We start from the raw sequence: 21,137 nt of genomic DNA, 5'->3' as shown, positions 1-21,137 counted from the left end.
GCATTATTTTTTAATGCTTGGAATACACAAACAGACACAGTTAGTAAATCAAAGTATATAATAGCCATATTTTAGTATTTTTTTGGTTTATAAAAATAAAACTATATAAAACATTAAAATGTGATGTCATGTTCAACTGCTTCTAGTTGCTTGTTGAAAGAATAGCAGTAAAACCCATGACTGAAAACTTTTTCTTGCTAATGAAATCCAGTAAATCACAATAAAAAATGTGGCTCTTCTACTCTACTGTTTTTCTAATCTTTCCTCTCCATTTTGGTGACAGTAAACCGGAGCGAAGATATTCTATAGTGAACTTTTGGAGTATCAATATTTGCTGTAGGTATATGGTATAAACTGAAGGAAAGGAGAATATTAGAGCATTCTTGTGCGTCCCATCCTCTCACTAGTGTTTTTCTCCCACAAGTCTCATCAATCTTTCCTAACACATCTCTTAAATCTTGCCTTTGCCTTTCTCTCTGACCAAAGTGCAGAGACTGTGTCAGATCCTACTGTTTCATGTTATACTGGCAGAAACATCCGAAATCTGGTAGTGCTGGTAAGGCATGAGTCAGCCCCGAGCCTTCAACTCATGTACCACAGGCCACAAAAGCTATCTTAGAAAACAGGAAAACCTTCAAAACAAAAAGCCAAAAAGGGACTAATTGGGATGTGCTACAGAGTTACAAATGCTGAAAGATAAGTCTTAAATATACGATCTGTGAGACCAGAACTGTAACTTGTCTGTATATTTGTTATAGTTTTATGGTTTCACTTTTTAAAGTAGGTTATACTGTTGTTTAAAAAAATAAAAGCAGATACAGTAATGTTCAGGGAGCTTAAAGAAATAATTACATTTGGATTATTTCCAACAAAATATTCTTTAAAAATCCACTCTCTGTTCTTGACATAAATTGAAAACTATAATATAAATATGCTCTACCCAGGCTTCAAAATGGCATTAAAAAGGCACATTATCAATATGTTTAAAATGTTTTAAAAGTTTGGTTTTACAGATCCATAACTGACATCGCTATACACTTACACTGAGTAATATCTACTCCAACAAATTAATATATGCAAAATGTGTTGAATAATAGTTAATTTATGCTGTGGTAATGACTGTGTAATATATCTGAAATCTGCTAATCAAGAAAGAGGAGCCCCTTCTAGCTATTTCCACTATAATCATCAGCCAGTAATTTTCACCCCTCCCACCTTGAGTAAAATATGACTTGAAGTGTCTGGTAAAGTATTTGCTGCTAATTTTTCAGATCAATAATTAGTACCTCTCAACAGCATGCAATAAAAATTCTGAAGATGAAGAAACAGTTTTTATATATAAGCTCTGAATTGTTCAGATTTTTGTAGTAAAAGCTGGACAGTAGTGGAATTATCTGTTTCATGAATTGTACTGATTACAAATCTAATTTTGAGATAACACTTTAAGATGGCTCCAGAGAGGTATAAGAAGTGAAGGATCAATTTGCTCTCTAGAAGTGGTCATTTGTTACATGACTATTCATTGCAAATAATATTCATTATAAATTAAGCCCTCTTTTTGGTTAGTGAAGAACTCTTTTCTTCACTTCTTAATTCAAGAACTCTCCTGATTTTCTGCATTAATTCATCTACAAATAACTATCAGTTATATGAGTTATGTGCAAATTCTTCACTTGGAACATTTCTGTGTTATTTGTGCTGTGTGGTGGGTCATCTAAGTCAGATAGCATTGCTCACCTTCCTCCTCTGTGTGGATGACAAACTTTTTAAACAGGGGAATAATGAGTAGCAAATAAATTCCACACTTTTGGTTTTATTTTTTGGATAAAATCATTTGTGCTACAATTTGTCAAAGTATTAGGAATCATATATTTTCATGACTACCTCAGTTCTTTGAATACTTAGGAACAACAAATAATAGGATTCAGGAATTACAGTGAATTGGGCTCAGTGCTTTTATTCATGAAAATAGTCACAAATCACTATTTTTCATTATTTGATCAGTTCTAATGTACTCACTTAATAAAGGCACAATGGAGAGTCACTAATTAGTGTGAAATAATGTATTCATACTAGCATAATATTTTGGTTTTAAGGTTATTTTGTGTTGTGAACTCTATGGATCAGGTTCTGATTTCTGATTCACTGGTGATTCACTATATGTTACTTATACTGACTCCCCATTGAACACAGAGACTGGTTTGAGGAATCTGTCCTGAATTCAAAGTCTTCTATGGGACTGTGCCTAGCAACAAGAGCAAATGCCGCTCCCTCTGAGATCACGATCCGTTTAACCAGTGAAGTTCCACCAAAACAACGTAACTGTGGATTGATTAATAAGAGAAGGCTCATAAGTGGAAAAGGCAGATCTTTCACTGGAGCTGGACCTAAACTTTGGAACTCACTCCCTGAAGAGATAAGAATGATCACAGACACAACCACTTTTATAACTAAAGGCAAAACTAATTTGTTCAAGTTGGCTTTCCCAGGATAATTTCTTCATACTCACATGCAAACACACAGAAAACACCCTGAACTAATAAAGGTATTTCTCCGACAATCTGGATGTGTGGTGAAAGAAGGAAATGTCTATTCCGGGTGCTAGGAAGACACAAATTCACAGTGGTGAGGACGTGGAGCTCCTGCTAAAGTCAACAGGATCATGTATACATTCCGCAAAGCAGAGCTTAGCCCTTAGTGAGTAACAAATAATTGCCATTTTCATTATTGCTTTTGCATGTATAAGGGTTTTTGCTGTACATCTTCCTTCAATTAAGTTGGAAAAAAGTGGATACTGACAATCTCTCAGTTATTTCACAACTTTTCATAATCATTTCGAACAATGACTACTCCCAGAGAGGAAGCCAGGAGCATCCCTTGTATGGAGGCAATTAGGCAACACTGAACATGTAAGTGGCCAGTATTGTGGGTACAATTCAATGAAGCAGATCCAGAGGGGTGGTTTTGATATTCTGTCAGATCAAAGAAAGAGATCACAGAAGAAAAAAGAAAAGAAATAAGAATAACTCAGAGCAAGAGTAAGAACAAGCACATGCTTGCAAGGGTTAGCAGTGGGTGTCATTATGTAAGTCTTTTATTCTATTTGAATGGTAAGTGTGTTAATTTTTTCCTCATAATTTTTCTAGGTTCAGCCAGCAGAAAAGGCTCCCATTCCAACTCTTTGTTAAAGATATATCTATCTTGATGGTTCTTGACAACCCTATCATGTCAGCCCTCTGTAGTAGCAAAGAGTGTTTCAGCAAGAAAGAAAAAAGTGAAAACTCTGCTTCCTGTGGGCATATTTCACTGTAGCAGATCCAGAGGGATGCTTTGTTGTTCCTGTCAGATCAAAGAAAGATAAGAGAAGAAAATATCATCTAAAATATAAAACCCAGAAAGGAGGGTAACTGAAAAGCACTGCAAGACCACCACATCATTATGACTTTTTAAATCATTTAAATATGCTGACTATAAAGTCCACAGTAAAGAAATAAAATATTGTATAGGCTGTATGCGCTACTAGCTGCCTGCAAAACTGTCCTCCTAGGATTAGTTTACGGGCATGGAGACTGACTGTCAAATGCTAGTCATTTTAATCATTTTTCAATTTGGCTGTGTGGGCTGCAGGTATGCTCAGGTATTTTGACGGGTGACTGCTCAGAACAAATATCTGAACCCAGTCTTCTTCATATTCCTTTGTTTTTTCTGCAAACATACAATTCATCTTTTGCTGAACATGCCGTACATATAAAGGCTAGCAGTTGTAATGCACTGCCTCTCTACATTTCCGACTGAGTATGAAAAAAAAGAAAAGAAAAGTCAGCTAGAATGTGTATACAAACCAAAAACTGTACAGTATAATGCTTCACTTGGTTTTTTAAACACTACTAATGATGAACAAATTGTGTGCTATCAAAGTAGATGGAGATCTGGCAATAGCTTTAAACAAAAAAATAAACAGTAAGCCAAAAATATTGACTTTCTGTGAGTTTATACAAAAAATGTGCTTTCAATGTTACATGTGACTAGTTTAATTACATTTTTAGTCATCAAAATGAGTATCTCCTCTTAATCATTTTCAGTTTAATCCACAAGGCAGTACTGAAAAATTATTCACATGGTTATGTTCATTCTTTTTTAAATGAAACATATATTAGTGTGCTGTTCATGCTTCAATCACACAATAATTTATGAAGTGGAAGAATAAGGCCCTGGCTTTTCAAAAATAACTACTGAGTTTAAGTTCTCCCATGTCCGGGTACCAAACTTGAGACACATGTTTTCAAAATAATGGGTGCTTGGAACTTCTGAAAAATCATTTCCTTTCAAAGTTTCTCAAGTTGCGCACCCAAAAATATAGGCACCGAAAATCCCTAGTCACTTTTGAAAATTTAGGCCATGAGATGTATATTGAGTAGCCTGTGAAATGCGCATTCCTCAGAGAATATAGATGGACAAATAATACAGTTACAATTTTACCTAGTGTGCTTTAGATATCATTGTTTTATGCATTAGCATTTTTAACATCAGCTCTTTGAAATCAGCTGAACCTGTCCAGAAAAAAAGGGTTTGGATTATGATGTAAACCAACAGTAAAGACAATTCCAAATAACATCTAATGTCCAATATAACTGCTGTTTACATATTAAAGAGAGATACAGACTTTGTACCAGAGATGTTCTGTCATGTTTCTCCACAGGAGAAGGCTGTCACAGTAAATTGTTCATTATCAATTACAGCTTTACATGTACAAGATGAGTTAAGCTGTCATAATTTTCTCAGCAAGAGATCCTGTGCTGTCAAAGAATGTCAATTTTTAATCTGACACAAGGAAGAAAATTATCTGTTATTCTGACCCCTAATTTCTTGACATTTTAATGCCATAATTGCTGTGGTTAGTGCTGCAACCATGATTTCACCTGTCAAGTAAGAATAAATCAATATCCTTAAACTGTTCTTCAAATTTTAGCATTTATTTCACAATGTATGGTTTTTTAATACAATAGACACCAGTGATATACAGACACACCTGCAACTGAGAAATATTAAGATTGTAACAACAAAAAATTTCCACTTAATTTGGGCCTGACAATGTTAATTTTTACTACTTAGTTCTTCCTCTTCTTTTATTATAACATGAATACAATTTTGCAATGCGCAGAATAAAAGAGAAGCTACTCATATTGCTAAAAAGACTCTCTTTCAAGTATTTTTATATTTTAAAAATGGAAGACTTCCCACTTCAAATTCAGCAGGGCCTAAGCCAGAAATTTAGGACTTGGATTCACTTTGGGGCACCCAGAGACACAGTTTTGGTTTGAGCTAACTACTACTTGTAATGCATTAGGGTGATTTTCTCCCTCTAGATATAAATATATATTTGGTGACACCATGAAATCTGAAGAATAAGTTTCAGTAAATATAGCATGTATATTATTGATTAGTAATTCTTCTAATTTAGTGCAGATCTCAAGTTCGCAAAGGCTTATTTCAATGAAGAGACACATCTTGACATATATAGTTATTGTTAATTTAAATTTTAAAAATCAGAGGTGGGCCACACCCATCATGATATTAGGGTGACCACCTTTTCAAAAGGCAAAAGCGGGACACATGCAGGATACCTGCCCACTCTCTGTGACCCCACTTTCTGCTCCTCCTCTTCTCCTGTGGCCTGCCCCCAGCTCCTCCTCTTCCACCCAAGGCCTCACACCTTGGCCAGGCTGGAAGCCAGAGCCGAGCCCTGGTAAGAGCTTCCCAGGGAGCCTGGGCTGCTGTGGGGAGCCCTGGAGCCTCCACCTGCCCTGGATGGGGTGCCTAAGAGTAGCCCCAGTCCATGTTCGCAAGGCCCAGGGCAGGTGGATGGTCCAGGACTTGAGGGCTCCTCACAGCAGCCCGGGCTCTCTGGGTGGCTCTTACTACTACCCACCTCTGGCCTCTGGCCTTGCCAGGGGGCGAGGCCTCAGGGAGAAAGGAGGAGCAGGGGGTGGAGCATCATGGCAAGGGGGGGCTAAGGTCCACCTCCACTCCCCCACCGGAAAGAGGCTGGCGCCACCTCTGAGACTCGGGCAAGTGCTGGGCAGTACCGCAGGGAATTGAGGACAAATACTGTCCTGAAGTCATTCAGCCCAGGACCAGGATTTGAATTCTGCATTTTGGGACTGTCCCACCTAATTCAGGATGGATGGCCACCCTACATGATATTCATAAAGAGGGAGATGGAGGAACCACTAATAACAGGGCCAGGGAGGTTCTTCTGCACTAGATGGTGATATAATATGGGGAAGATGCAGAAGTCATTTAGGTGACACTGGGATTCACAAAACCCCTGCTGAGCAGCTGCCTAATGTCCCTAGGGATCTAATAGTTTCTGCTATTAAAGTCCCTGAGCAGACTAAATTTCAGCACCTGGATATGCACACAGCCACCTCAGTTTTGATGCTACCCAGCAGCTCAGTGCCTAACTCACACCTACGCCCCTCTTAGTTTACCTCTGGGGCCCCATCTGGTAGATGTGCTCAGAACATGCTTAAACCTACATAAAATGTCCAGAATGAGGAATAAGAAGTGGTGGTGGCCCAGTAATTAGAACATTTACCTAGGAGACCTGGGGTTCAATTCACCTCTTTACCTGATGTACAGCAGAGATGTTAACATTGGTTCTTTCACCTCTGAGCAGAGGCTACAGCAAGGCTACAGATGCATTTTAATTCTCTCTCTGGCTCAGTTACTACGGAAGCATTTATACACAGTGGAAAAAACTCAACTGGAGAGATTTAGAGAGCCCTGTCATAAAATTCTCCATAGGCCAGTGGTTAGAGCACTCCCCTAGGAAAAGGGAGATTTGAGTTCAAATCCCTGTTCCGTAAAAGGGGAATTGAACACAGGTCTTTCAAGTCCTGAGTAAGTGGTCTAACCATTAGGCTAAAAATTATTAAAGGGGTAGGGGGTGCCAGTTCCCCCACCTTTGCTTTTCTTGCAAAAGTGCTGGCCTGTCTTAGGCACCTAACTCCAGGAAAGGGTTCATAGCTGAATCCCAAGTGGAGAAAAGCACCTCCCTTTGACCCAGAGTTAGGCACCCAACATCCTTTGATGGATGGGGTATAGGCCTCACCCCTTTCCTTGGCATTTCCTATGTGTTAGCTCAGGCAGCTCTCCTCTCAGCATGACGTCTTTTGTGAATCCCATGCTTAGGCACCTAACTCTCCTCTTGCCTTATATACATAGGTGCTGGAACTAGGGTGTGTGTGTGCTGCCACACCCCCGGCTTCAAATGGTTTCCATCATATATAGGGTTTACATTTTGGTTCAACGGCTATCAGCACCCCCACTATAAAAATTGCTCCCGCATCCTGCTTGTTTAGGGGGCCTGGGCACCTCAGGTTTGTGAATTCCACTTGGTGACAGGTCCTCTAAAAGTTAGATGCTGCAATGCTGATCGTGGCAGCACCTAAGTCCCCCTTGTGAATTCCAACCCCAGTGTTCAACTGAGGCACTCAAGCTGGGTCCTAAGCCAGGATTTCTGCAAAATAGCGAATATTTGAAACTAGTGTGCCTCAGTTGTGTGCACAAACTGGCAACTATATGGTCAGTTAGGACACTAATGTACTTTCATAAGAGTGAACATTGTCAAAAGGTGACAGAGTGCTAACTTTGTTGTGTTCCCGAATGACAGAGAGGGTTGTGGATTTGGGTCTGGATCTTGAACCCTCCTCTGAAATTGGAGGTGTTCAAATCTGAGGCATTGGGCCATCTATACTGAAAGATAGCACCAGAATAATTGGTTAGGTGTGAGGATCTGGTTCTCTCTTGCTGGGCACAAAAGTGTTTTTACCTAGAAGATATTTTTTTCCTAAACAAAAGCAGGAGCTGGGGATGCGGGGCAAATAATGATTTAAACCCACAGCCAGGATGGAGGGGAAGAATTCCCTTTTATGACTAGGAAGTTTTTATCTTATCCCATCAATCTGCTGATTTGCTGTTCTCGCCTTTTATTTGTGGACAAACTGATATCAGCGGTTGGGGAAGGCAGTAATGAATGATCTTTTATTCAGCCTACCTGTGTTGATTATGTTGCTTTGTGATCAATGGAAGCCCCACTGGCTAAAGTTTCTGGTAGACCTGAGGTCCGAGACATCCACCATGCATCCTTTCATGCTCTGGTTTTGGCTGATCACCACCTGGCGTGAGGAACCGTTTCTGTTTGGGGTTGGATGGGGACTTGACTTTTACAATGATAAAGATTAGAGATTCATGCCCAATTCTTCTCATGAGTTGGGAGCTTGGCTAAGGGACAGTTATTTGAAGTCACATTTCATTGGGAAAAGAGTGCTGGGTTCCTTGTCTGTTTTGAGACCTGTTATGGCCACTGTTGGAGGAGGCAACCACAATAATCTAGCCTGTTTCCCTGATAACAGGTGATGGGATTTCAAGCTAAAAGTAACGGTCATTTGCTTAAATCATAGCCTATGCTAAAATCTGTTCACCAACCTCCTAGTTGCAGCACAAAAACTCACTATTTTCCTTTATTTAGAAAAATTAAATAAGAGTATTTCAGATATTGTGGGGTAGGAATTGCTGGTATATCCTGACTTTTAACAGCAGACATCGTATTGAGATTGTATTGTATTGATATTGTAATGTTCAACTTTTCTTTAAAAAGATCTTTTACATTCAACTATTACCAAGTTAAAATATCAAACACAACAGTTCACAACGTGTGATATAATACATGTGATATAATGTGATATAATACATATGACAAAAAGGAATTTAATTTTCTAGTGTTTATATATTTATATTTTATGGGATTTAAAACACATTTAAAATGACCTTCTTGCTTATATATTGTTCGGTGGACTATCTGCTAAAATCAATTATAAAAATAAGAGAAAAGTATTTAGAAACCTAAAAAGTCCATTTTTTTCAGAAGAATGCAAATCATAACTAAAATATGCAGTTGTAATAAAAACATATCATCCATGTCTGAACCACTGATAAATACTGATCCAGATATCAAACACCATTTTTATTGGCCAGAGAACCTATATACCAATTTATTTGAGCATAAGCTTTCGTGAGCTACAGCTCACTTCATCGGATGCATTCAGTGGAAAATACAGTGGGGAGATTTACATACACAGAGAACATGAAACAATGGGTGTTACCATACACACTATAAGGAGAGTGATCACTTAAGGTGAGCTATTACCAGCAGGAGTACCAACATTCCACACAAAAATGGACTACAAGCCGTCAGGAACAGTATCCCCGATAATGTCACGGCAAACCTGGTGGCTGAACTTTGTGACTTTGTCCTCACCCATAACTATTTCACATTTGGGGACAATGTATACCTTCAAATCAGCGGCACTGCTATGGGTACCCGCATGGCCCCACAGTATGCCAACATTTTTATGGCTGACTTAGAACAACGCTTACTCAGCTCTCGTCCCCTAATGCCCCTACTCTACTTGCGCTACATTGATGACATCTTCATCATCTGGACCCATTGAAAAGAAGCCTTTGAGGAATTCCATCATGATTTCAACAATTTCCATCCCACCATCAACCTCAGCCTGACCAGTCCACACAAAAGATCCACTTCCTGGACTAAATACGTGCTAAATACGTGATGGTCATATAAACACCACCCTATACCGGAAACCTACTGACTGCTATGCCTACCTACATGCCTCCAGCTTTCACCCAGACCACACCACACAATCCATTGTCTACAGCCAAGCTCTATGATACAACTGCATTTGCTCCAACCCCTCAGACAGAGACAAACATCTACAAGATCTCTATCAAGCATTCTTACAACTACAATACTCACCTGGTGAAGTGAAGAAACAGATTGACAGAGCCAGAAGAGTACCCAGAAGTCACCTACTACAGGACAGGCCCAACAAAGAAAATAACAGAACGCCACTAGCCATCACCTTCAGCCCCAACGCATCATCAAGGATCTACAACCTATCCTGAAGGACGACTCTCACAGATCTTGGGAGACAGGCTAGTCCTTGCTTACAGACAGCCCCCCAACCTGAAGCAAATACTCACCAGCAACCACACACCACACAACAAAAACACTAACCCAGGAACCTATCCTTGCAACAAAGCCCGTTGCCAACTGTGTTCACATATCTATTCAGGGGACACCATCATAGGGCCTAATCACATCAGCCACAATATCAGAGGCTCGTTCACCTGCACATCTACCAATGTGATATATGCCATCATGTGCCAGCAATGCCCCTCTGCCATGTACGTTGGTCAAACTGGACAGTCTCTACGTAAAAGAATAAAGGGACACAAATCAGACGTCAAGAATTATAACATTCATAAACCAGTTCAAGAACACTTCAATCTCTTTGGTCACTCGATTACAGACCTAGAAGTGGCAATACTTCAACAAAAAACTTCAAAAACAGACTCCAATGAGAGATTGCTGAATTGGAATTAATTTGCAAACTGGATACAATTAACTTAGGCTTGAATAGAGACTGGGAGTGGATGAGTCATTACACAAAGTAAAACTATTTCCCCATGTTTATCCCCCACTCCCCACCCCGCCACTGTTCCTCAGATGTTCTTGTTAACTGCTGGAAATGGCCCACCTTGATTATCACTACAAAAGGTTCCCTTCCCCCCCCAACCCCACCCCCAGCTCTCCTGCTGGTAATAGCTCACCTTAAGTGATCACTCTGGTTACAGTGTGTATGGTAACACCCATTGTTTCATGTTCTTTGTGTATATAAATCTCCCTGCTGTATTTTCCACTGAATGCATCTGATGAAGTGAGCTGTAGTTCACAAAAGCTTATGCTCAAATAAATTGGTTAGTCTCTAAGGTGCCACAAGTCCTCCTTTTCTTTTTTTGCGAATACAGACTAACACGGCTGCTACTCTGAAACCTATATACCATTTATAATTATAGTTCAAATAAATCTGAAAAGACTCCAAATCTGCCTGTATAAATCCATATGATCTTGTATGTGTGATCACATATGGACAAAAAATGAACAAGAAGGTATTTTTATTTTGCAAAGAACACAGAGCAGGATTAGTGTTTGAAGTCTTTCAGGGGAACAAGTATATTATGTGTCTAGGTATGACAAACTATTTATGAGGAAATGAAGGGGATTCAGATTTCTTTTCTATTTTAAATTGAACATTTTTCTCTCAGTATCACTAAAAATAAGCTAAAAATAAATTTTCTTCGTGTGTGTGGAATGAAGAAGAAAATGGAGCTGTGAGAAGTTGTTTAGAATGCAAAGGGAAGCATGAGAAAGAAGAGACATATATGTTAATGACTAAGGGGGCATAGGTTAGACGTGCATGTGGGAGCACAAAAACATCTCCCTGATTTTTTAAAAAAATCCTGACAATAAGTTGTGCATGTAACTAAGCTCACAAGAGAGCTGAAGATGCTCATCATGTCACAAGATGTTAAGCAAAGCACACTGACCTCAATCCTACAAGCCACCCTTTGAGGAGAGGCCCTTGAAGTCAGACACGGAGGTCTGTCCATGCAAATCAGGGCCTTAAGTATTGCATTACCTCTATTATTGCAAAGTTACTAGTCGTATTGAACTACTAGGTATAGCACTCCTTTGCTTTCATTGCATAAGCACCTCACTTATACTTTCAAAAATTATTGTTATTTTGTGCATGCAAATCTGCATTTTATTGCCTCTAATTATGCTCTAAGTCTCTGGAACCTGCAAACCATTATGCACGTACTTAATTTTAAGCACTTGAGTAGTCCCATTGGAATCAATGGGTCTCATCAAATGCTTAAAATGGGGTATTAGAATAAATGTTTGCAGGATCTGAACCTTAAAATACACCTTCTGAAATTCTAGCCCTAAGAATCTAATGATCAGATTTTTTTAGTCTCTCTATTTTTGGTTAGCAATCTAAATGGTAAAAAGACATTAAAATGCATTATTCCAAAATAAAAAATTAGCCTCACTGAATCCAAATGTTTCTTTGATAGCTGTTTCTTTTTCACAATCTACTAGTTTTCTGTCTTCAAAATTAAAACAAAAAAAGCGCCAAACAAAACACTCCTCCAAGAAACAAAAAACCACAAAACAAAACAAAACTCATCCTCCTCCCTCCCCCCTCCCCAGAAAAAAACAATTCCAAAGCCCGGTAGTGTATAAATTATTACTGTTTTGCATACAACAGATGGTAGATATCTGGGGGAATGGACGATTGTGTGTATAGCTTCATCACAGCAGCACTCATCTAGCAGCTGTTGTATCTTCACACTTTTCACCTAATTTTTAATCATTTTATCCAATGCATGAATGGTATCTATAGAAATAATTCTTAATAATTTTACTAAAAACAAGCACGTTGACTGTAAATAAAACATATATGAGGATAGCAACATGATTCTGCCCAGATGGCTAGTGTAAACATATTTGAACAAAACACCCGCACAAAAAATCCCACAAAACAACCCAACACACACAAAAAATTAAACCTAAAAACCTCCTTTAATGGTAACATTTGATTGCACATTACAGAAAGAAAAACTACAGTAATTTGAACTAATTCTATTTGTCAGCCTGTAAAGTATGATTCTATTGATGCACATAATTGGTATTGCATTATCTGGAAATGTTACATGTTTTCCTCTGACTCATGACCACAATGCAAAGTAATCTTTTTATTTCAGCTTTCCAGTTTTACTAAGTGTATCTATCAGATGCTAATTGTAAAGATGGTTCATTTTGTAGAACATAACTTGCACTATAATAAATGGAGTGCGTATTAATTGTATTATATATGACAGTGCTTCCTAGCAAAGAAAATACTGCCCAGCATCTAGACCTCTTTGACTTTTAAACATACTTGACTTTCCCTTTTTGGAATCACCTCGTATCCCAAGTTCTGAATAAAGTCAATAAAATCAAACCAAAAAGTTTTTTTTTAAACTAAAAAAAGATGATACATTAATGATGCCTGGGAGATGACGGCAGTTTTTAGAATGAAATGATAGTAAATGCTTACCTCCCTGAGGACAGGATCAGTGATACTGTCCAGATTCACAGAGCCTTCATACGTTAGGTAGTGGAAAACATTGAGTGCACGCACTGCTTCTGGTCCTCGTTGCTTGTAGCCAAATATAAGGTCAATCCACTGATGAAGTTGGCATGATACAAACTCACTTTCCAGCGCCTGGAAATGAAATTCAAAGTCAGGGGACAAATACTGTTTCTCATATTTACATGCTTAAATTCTGTCTTCACTTTTCTTATTGCCTAAAGGAACTGTACTGTACAGCACTACAATTCTTGTTCATACTTACAGTATATATCTGAAGTCCTTCAAACAAACATTAAATAACCACTCAACTAATTATATTGTGAAAAAAATTAAAGGGCATTACTCTTATTTTGTTCAGTTGTTAATTTCCTTTTCAAAAACAGGATTTGGCTAACTATGATTGTTTTAATTAATTCTAGAGCTGTCCGATAAATTTATTGCCCAATCTGTCTAAAAATTGATGAAAAATGGGGGAAATGAGCAAAAATATCCTGATCTGCTGCTCATTTTCCAACCAGCTCTAATTAATTTTAAATCCAAAATGGAAAAGACAGGAATACAGTATTAGTTTTAAACAGCTGTATAGAGAAAATAAGATGTTTTTGAACTCCAACCGGGGGTTGTGGCTCACTGAGAAAGGGCCAATGTTTGTCTAACCCCCCTGTGTAACACAAGTGGTGAGGAGAAGGTACTAAACTGCAGCCATAGAAGTGATGATAGCAATAAAGGTTGAGCTTGGCCTCTCCATTACAGAGAAAGATCTACCTACCTTTAGATGTCACTGCCTGCATTGGGAGCTTTGAAAGGCTCAGAGAAGGGGAAGATCTACCTACCTTTAGATAGGTTTCAGAGTAACAGCCGTGTTAGTCTGTATTCGCAAAAAGAAAAGGAGTACTTGTGGCACCTTAGAGACTAACCAATTTATTAGGCTGCAGTTTCCACGATATGCATCTGATGAAGTGAGCTGTAGCTCACGAAAGCTTATGCTCAAATAAATTGGTTAGTCTCTAAGGTGTCACAAGTACTCCTTTTCTTTCTACCTTTAGATGTCACTGCCCTTAACTTCCTTCCACTAGAAACCACTTATCTTGCTTGCCCACAGGCTATTATCTGCAAAATATATACAGTTCTCCTCTACAGGTTCTTAGTATGTATGTAAGCATTAAAGGTTACTTTAATGGATTTTCTATACCAGTTACTAGGACTGGGCGAAAATTTTCCAATAAAATTATTTTTTGAGGGAAAATTGTATTCAACTAAATAAATTTGGATATCCTGTCAGGGTGCCTCCTTGGAGTTATAGTTCGGTTTCCTCAATACGAGTGTAACCATCCTGAACTTTGACTTTAGAATAAAATGTTCAGTTGTTGAAGGTACAGAAGGGGTCTCCGTCCTTTTGGGGGACCAAGAAGTAAGGGGAATAGAAACCTCTTCCTTGATATTGAGGTGGCATTCACTCTATTGCCACTCACACGAGAACGGAGTCTGTCTCCTGGCGAAGAATCACCTTATGACAGTGATCCCTGAAGGGGATCCAGGAAGGAAGTTTGCATGATGGATGGAGGGAAAGAAACTCTATGTAGTATCCTGATGGATAATTTATAAGACCCAACTGTCTGTCATTATGGAGTCAAATTATGTGCAAAACCTACAAGGCATCCCAATTATGTGCAAAACCTACAAGGCATCCCACAGAATAATGTGGGTAGATTGGATGGCACCAACAGTGGTGGGTGGATCTTGACCACGACATCAAAAAGCAGCCCTTAGCAAGTGGCTGGGAATGGGAAGAGTGCATGGCAGCAGAGGTGGCTGAAAACAGAGGCCTCTGAATCCTTTGTGGTTTACATAGTAAGTTGACTGGGCATTGCTGGCAGAATGCCCAAGTCCCCGGTAAGGGGAGAAAAACCACCTATATCAATTATACTAAAACTTTAACTATGCTAATATGTACTATAAACTATTTACAAATTTGTTTACAGAGTAATAATAGTAAAAGCTGGAGAAACGTGTGGATGTAGGGATTCTGACTCAGGCCATACGGCGGTAAGAAGGAACTGGAGAGGCGTTGGCCTGCATTGCCTTTTATGCCCTTGGTCTGGAGCATGAGGTGAATTACTGTGCATGTGCAGGCCAACCGTCACTGCTTGCTAGAATTTCCGGACTTGCATACATGGCACGCACACGCACCTACGTGTGGAATACACATAGAACTCAAAGAAGAAGGTTAAGTTTGGATACAGATGCAAACTTCTAAAAAATTCAGATCAAGTGTTCTGTTTCAGGCCCATCTTATAAGAACATGCCTGAGTACGGTTGCCAACCCTCCAGGATTGCCCTGGAGTCTCCAGGAATTAAAAATTAAGTCATGTGATGAAACCTCCAGGAATACATCCAACAAAAATTGGCAACCCTATGCCTGAGCCACAAAATCCAGAACTGGGAAGTTTTTGGAGATTTGGATCTGATGATCCAGTTCATAACCATTCTTCTTTGATACATATGTGATCTACATTCACTACTGTAGCTCCCCGTAAAGGCCATTGGCTTGTCCTTGCCAAGAATGTTAATGGACATAGTCTTATGAAATTGTTATCCAATACCAAAACTGCCAAAACATAGGTTAAATGCAAAAGGAAAGTGAAAGTCATACAAAAAAGCTCAACAAGTCTATATGTGAAAGAGTGGTTGATGCTAGAATTGGCCATGGTTTGAACAAACATAGCTGCTAACTGTCATTTGGTGCTCGGGAACCTTTTGTGCAATGTGATAGCCCTGATCCAGGTCAAGCAATCCTGGGTGCTTGGGTGTTGGAGACCCATTGATCTGAAGCAACTGCTTGTTAGGCCTGGAGCTCTACAGGACATGGCAAATAAGATTATTAGTGGTATGACAAAGGTTGTGGTTCTTTTATTCAAGCAAGCACATCTGTTTCATGATGACTGTTGTGCTCTATGTTGGCACTATACATTCTCTTTCTCTTGCTCTGCCCAAACCTAGATATGGAGCTCTAGAGCAGTTAGAAATATAAACCATCGCGATAAGGCTGTTGCATATGTTAAATGCTGCACTGATTTATGCTGATAATCTGTAAATGTTTTGAGGATAGCATTTTTTCACTGTATGTTTTGTTCCTGCTTCAGCCTTTTCATTATTCCATATACAGGGCAAGAACATAATAGTTTTAGGCCCAGCTTATCAAAATGCCACATTAGTATGGCCACATTAAACAATTTTTTGATATATAGCTGCAATTCAATGAATTGTGTCATTATCTGGCAGAATGTGTCTGGCTAGCTTTAAAAGTGAAGATATTTACTTATCTGGAGTTTAAAGTAAAGGAATTAGGCTCTTAAATTAGCACTTCTAATAAACCTATAATCATCTTTAATTTCTTGAAAATAAAACCAGCATCAACATAATTTGTTAATTAACACTTAAATCAGGTTTTCAGTTAATCACTAATTATAGGGGGAGCTGGCAGCAACCCCCTATATTTAGGTTGCTAAACATTTTCCTTTGTCTGGCAATGCCGGAAAAGGGACAGGAAGCACCAGATGTGGTTTTAATCAGGCCACAAATTTATTCTTAAAAACCTGCCAATACTCAGCAGATAAAAGTGTACAGTGCAGGTAATTCCACATACATTTCTATATACTCAAGGGGCTGCTGTCAGCCCGCCGTCTTTCCAATCCTCGTCCCACTCATCCTGCTGCTGGGACCCTGCCACCACTCCCCTCCCTTATGAGGGTTAAGGGGGCTATAAAAGAGGGGTGTTTGAATTTAAGTACATCAGAAGCAGGAAGCCTGCCACAGAATCACTGGGACCACTGGATGATAGAGGTGCTAAAGGAGCACTCAGGGAAGATAAGGCCATTGCGAGAAACTAAATGACTTCTTTGCATCGGTCTTCACTGCAGAGGGTGAGGGAGATTTCCACATCTGAGCCATTTCTTTTAGGTGACAAATATGAAGAACTGTCCAAGATTAAGGTGTCAATAGAGGAGGTTTTAGAAAAAATGACAAAAGAAACAGTAATAAGTCACTAGGACTAGATGGTATTCACCCAAATGTTCTGAAGGAACTAAAATATGAAATTGCAGAACTACCAATTGTGGTATGTAACCTATCATCTAAATCATCCTCTGTATCAGATGATTGGAGGATAGCTAATATGACACAGATTTTTTAAAAAGGCTCCAGAGGTGATTCTGGCATTTACAGGCCAGTAAACCTCACTTCAGTACCAGGCAAATGGTTGAAACTATCGTAAAGAACAGAATTATCAGACACATAGATTAACACAATTTTTTGGGTGAAGAGTCAACATGGTTTTTGTAAAGGGAAATCATGCTTCACCAATCTACTAGAATTCTTTGAGGGGGTCAACAAGCATGTGGACAAGGGTGATCCAGTAGATACAGTGTACTGGGACTTTCAGAAAGCCTTTGACAAGGTCTCTCACAAAAGGCTCTTAAGCAAGGTAAAATGTCATGGGATAAGAGGAAGGTCCTCTCATGAATTGGTAACTGGTGTAAAGATAGGAAACAAAGGGTAGGAATAAATAGTCAGTTTTCAGAATGGAGAGAGGTAAATAGTGGTGTCCCCCAAGTATCTGTACTGGGTCCGGTGCTGTTTAACATATTCATAAATGATCTGGAAAAGGGGGTAAACAGTGAGGTGGAAAAATTTGAAGACAATACAAAATTACTCAAAATAGCTAAATCCAAAACAGATTGCAAAGAGTTACAACTGGATCTCACAAAACTGGGTGACTGGTGAAGAACATGGCAGATGAAATTCAATGTTGGTAAATGCAAAGTAAGTCACATTAGGAAACATAATCCCAACTATACATACAAAATGATGGGATCTAAATTAGCCGTTACCGCTCAAGAAACAGATCTTGGAGTCATTGTGGATAGTCCTCTGAAAACATCCACTCAATGTGCAGCAAAAAAAGCTAATGCAATATTAGGAACCATTAGGAAAGAGATAGATAATAAGGCATAAAATATCATAATGCCACTATATAAATTCATGGTGCACCCACACCTTGAATACTGCATGCAGTTCCAGTCACCCCATCTCAAAAAAGATATATTAGAATTGGAAAAGGTACAGAGACGGACAACAAAAATGATTGGCCACTGTTGGAAGACAGAATACTGGGCTAGATGGCCCATTGATCTGACCCAAAATGGCCATTCTTATTTTCCCTGATGTACCAATCAAAGGAGACCCAAGCCTCCTTTTCTCTGCTCCTTTAAAGGATGCCTCCTTTAAATCTTTTACCAATTAGTTTTATCTGATAACTGTATGTGTGCCGTATGGAGTACCTGCGCTGGATATCTGCCACAAGCATAAGAAGTGGCGACATTAAAGCCTAACCACCCTTTCTTAACCTAACAAGTCCCTAACCTGCCGTGGGTTAATATTCAGCAGGGGGACTGTTCCTGAGCTAGAGAATTGTCTTTTGTCTGTCCTAAGAAATTTTGTTCACATTTTACTGAGAAACTTTGGAAAATCATCACTTGTCTTCTCTCATTTGCGTTCCTCAGGAAAATGGTGGCAGCCTGCAAAATAAGAAACTGAATACAAACATTCTGAACTGCTGTGCTTGTGTTTCTGTCAAACCAGTCACAGCAGCCCCACCACCACAAACCGTAGTAGCCAGATCAGCTATAGCAGGGGGAAGGGGAAGAAACTGGGGCCAGGCTCTCCATGACCACCCCACAGACTCAGTACATGGCCCTAACAGCCCATCTCCCCTTTGGTGCACCACGTGGGGTAGGAGCTCTCCCATCTCCTGGAGAGAGGGAAAAGGAGAGAGAGGTGGTCCCGCTTCCTCCAACCCAGCATTTCACCCCACAAGTTCAGTATTCTAAAGCAGGTCTTACTGACAATGCCAGTTTTGAAGAGATACTATTTTCATGTGGATGAATTGTTCTTTAATAACTTCTACATCATATTAAGCATAAATGAGCTTCTTTTTAACAGGATAACCACCTTCTACTGCAGCCAGCTAATGTACTTAATCCTGGAGCTCAAGTTGCAGAAGTCTGTGCTGCAGTGCAGAAAGTTCAGGGTTCAAATCAAGCTAAGGATGCAAGATGGGAGAGTTGTTGTAGCTAAACAAGAGAATTTTGTTTTTACCTCTTTCATTTAAAAAAAAATCCTAGAAGCGACGTAGAAAAATACATTAAACTAATGTTATTTAGGCTGCAAAGTAAAGCAACAAAAAATCAGATTGTCTATGCAACTTTAATTCTGTCTGCTTGTTTGTAGGCAGTATGATAATACACTATTTTTTCCACAAGTCCCTTGCCTCACTCAGTGCAGAGGATGGATGCACAACAGGACAAAATTAAGTTTGCACAGGCATCCATAAATCTGGCATTTCATAATGCTGAGTGTTTGACTTCGAAACATAGATAACATTCTTTTAACTTTTTTTGTGTTTAATTATATTTCAGTCACACATTTCCCTAATTCTTTTCTATTTGCTAGTTCTACATATTTACATTTTTCAAAAAGGTTGTGTTGTGTCTGTATCTGCACCTTACATATTTAATAACAAAATAATTTACACAAAAAAGTGACAATAGGAGTCTGTTTTATTCACAGTAAACTGAAACTAGGAGTGCTGGGGTTGCAGCAACACTCCTAGCTTGAAGTGGCTTCCATCATATACAGGGTTGACAGTTTTGTTCAATGGCTCTCTGCATCCCCACTATACAAACTGTTCCAATGCGCCTGTGATCATCTCAGGCGAATTGGCCGGGTTTGAGAAAGTAGCAGCAGCTGTTTAAAAAGGGGACAGTAAAATTATAAAAAAGAAAGGACTTTTAAATAAGCAAATAAGCATATTTGACATACAGTACTACAATCTCTAATATTTTCCCCTCCCCCATCATTGCTGGATGAGTTGGGTGTGTATGTTCATAGTTGCCCTGGGGCAGTTTTATCTTGCATGGCCAAGACTTATTCAGCAGCTCATCATTCCAGAGTAAGTCTTACATCCGATGAAGTGAGCTATAGCTTACGAAAGCTTATGCTCAAATAAATTTGTTAGTCTCTAAGGTGCCACAAGTCCTCCTTTTCTTACTAACACTGGCAGTTTTGATGAGGTCATATTTTCACATGTATGAACTATTCTTTAATAACTTCTCTATTTTATGAAGCACAAATGAGCTTCATTTTAGAAGTAGAATTTCATATCTTTTGTCTGCTTTTTAAAAATTCAACAAGCATATTTATTATACTGAGTCTGTGAAAAATCCCATTAAAGTGCTGTATGACTAAATGTGGTAAGAGCTTGTGGGAGTTTTGTGAGGACTTGACTCTTTCATTATTTTGAATTTGAGACTTTAGAGTTCCCAAAGGATTGTAAGTTTTCAAACAATTCCTAACACTATTGGCCTTGGATATATCTGTGTCCCTGAATTACAACACCTCATATACATTTGAATTATAGTAATATAATACTACTACTAATTGGAGATTGACAAAACATTGATTTTTTGGTTTGGTGACCAACCTGAAAAATCAGAAACAAAAATTTGTGTTGAACCAAAATAGCAAAATTTTTAAATGAAACATTGTTAGGTGTTTTCAGAATTACCTCTCCTCTCCGTTTTTTTTTATTTATTCAGATGAAACCATTTGCTGAATTTGACCTGAATACACAAACATTTTGATCAAACTGAAACTGGATTTTTTGGCAAATAAACTATTTTTTCCAAAAAAAATATCATTCAGCTTTACTACTACTATCTTTAAGTTAGAAAAGTACGGCAGTGATTAATTCCAAATACATGACACTATCAGTGTGAAGAATTTTGTGACTTCTGTGCCCTAAGAGTCAGCCCTTGCGTAAGTAGCTCATTTAGATATTTTTGTGGTAGCAGATCAATATCTGGAAAGGACAATACAAGGCTAGATTCTGAGAATTCTGTCCAGTTTTCCTCAGTGAAGTTCTAGAGACGCTGTGTGGTGGTAACTTCAACCTGTATTCATGTATAATATAATCAAGTGGGGAAGTATTGGGTCCAGTGTTGACTGACATTAGTA

The 21,137-nt window shown here is 38.8% G+C and overlaps 1 protein-coding gene across 2 annotated transcripts in view; it reads right to left on the bottom strand.

Annotated features, from left to right (window-relative positions):
• Nucleotides 1-21,137, bottom strand: part of NBEA (neurobeachin) — an 867,588-nt gene that overhangs the window by 47,438 nt on the left and 799,013 nt on the right. For both annotated transcript variants that reach the window (XM_084617023.1, XM_084617024.1), the window contains one exon: nucleotides 13,029-13,196. In XM_084617023.1, the coding sequence (XP_084473149.1) occupies nucleotides 13,029-13,196 (168 nt within the window). The remainder of the gene's footprint in view (nucleotides 1-13,028; nucleotides 13,197-21,137) is intronic.

This window comes from Lepidochelys olivacea (assembly GCF_965140295.1).
Source record: "Lepidochelys olivacea isolate rLepOli2 genome assembly, chromosome: 1".
NCBI classification, from domain to species: Eukaryota; Metazoa; Chordata; order Testudines; family Cheloniidae; genus Lepidochelys; species Lepidochelys olivacea.
Note: the sequence above shows the minus strand (reverse complement) of the source record. Positions and strands in the feature narration are given on the sequence as shown.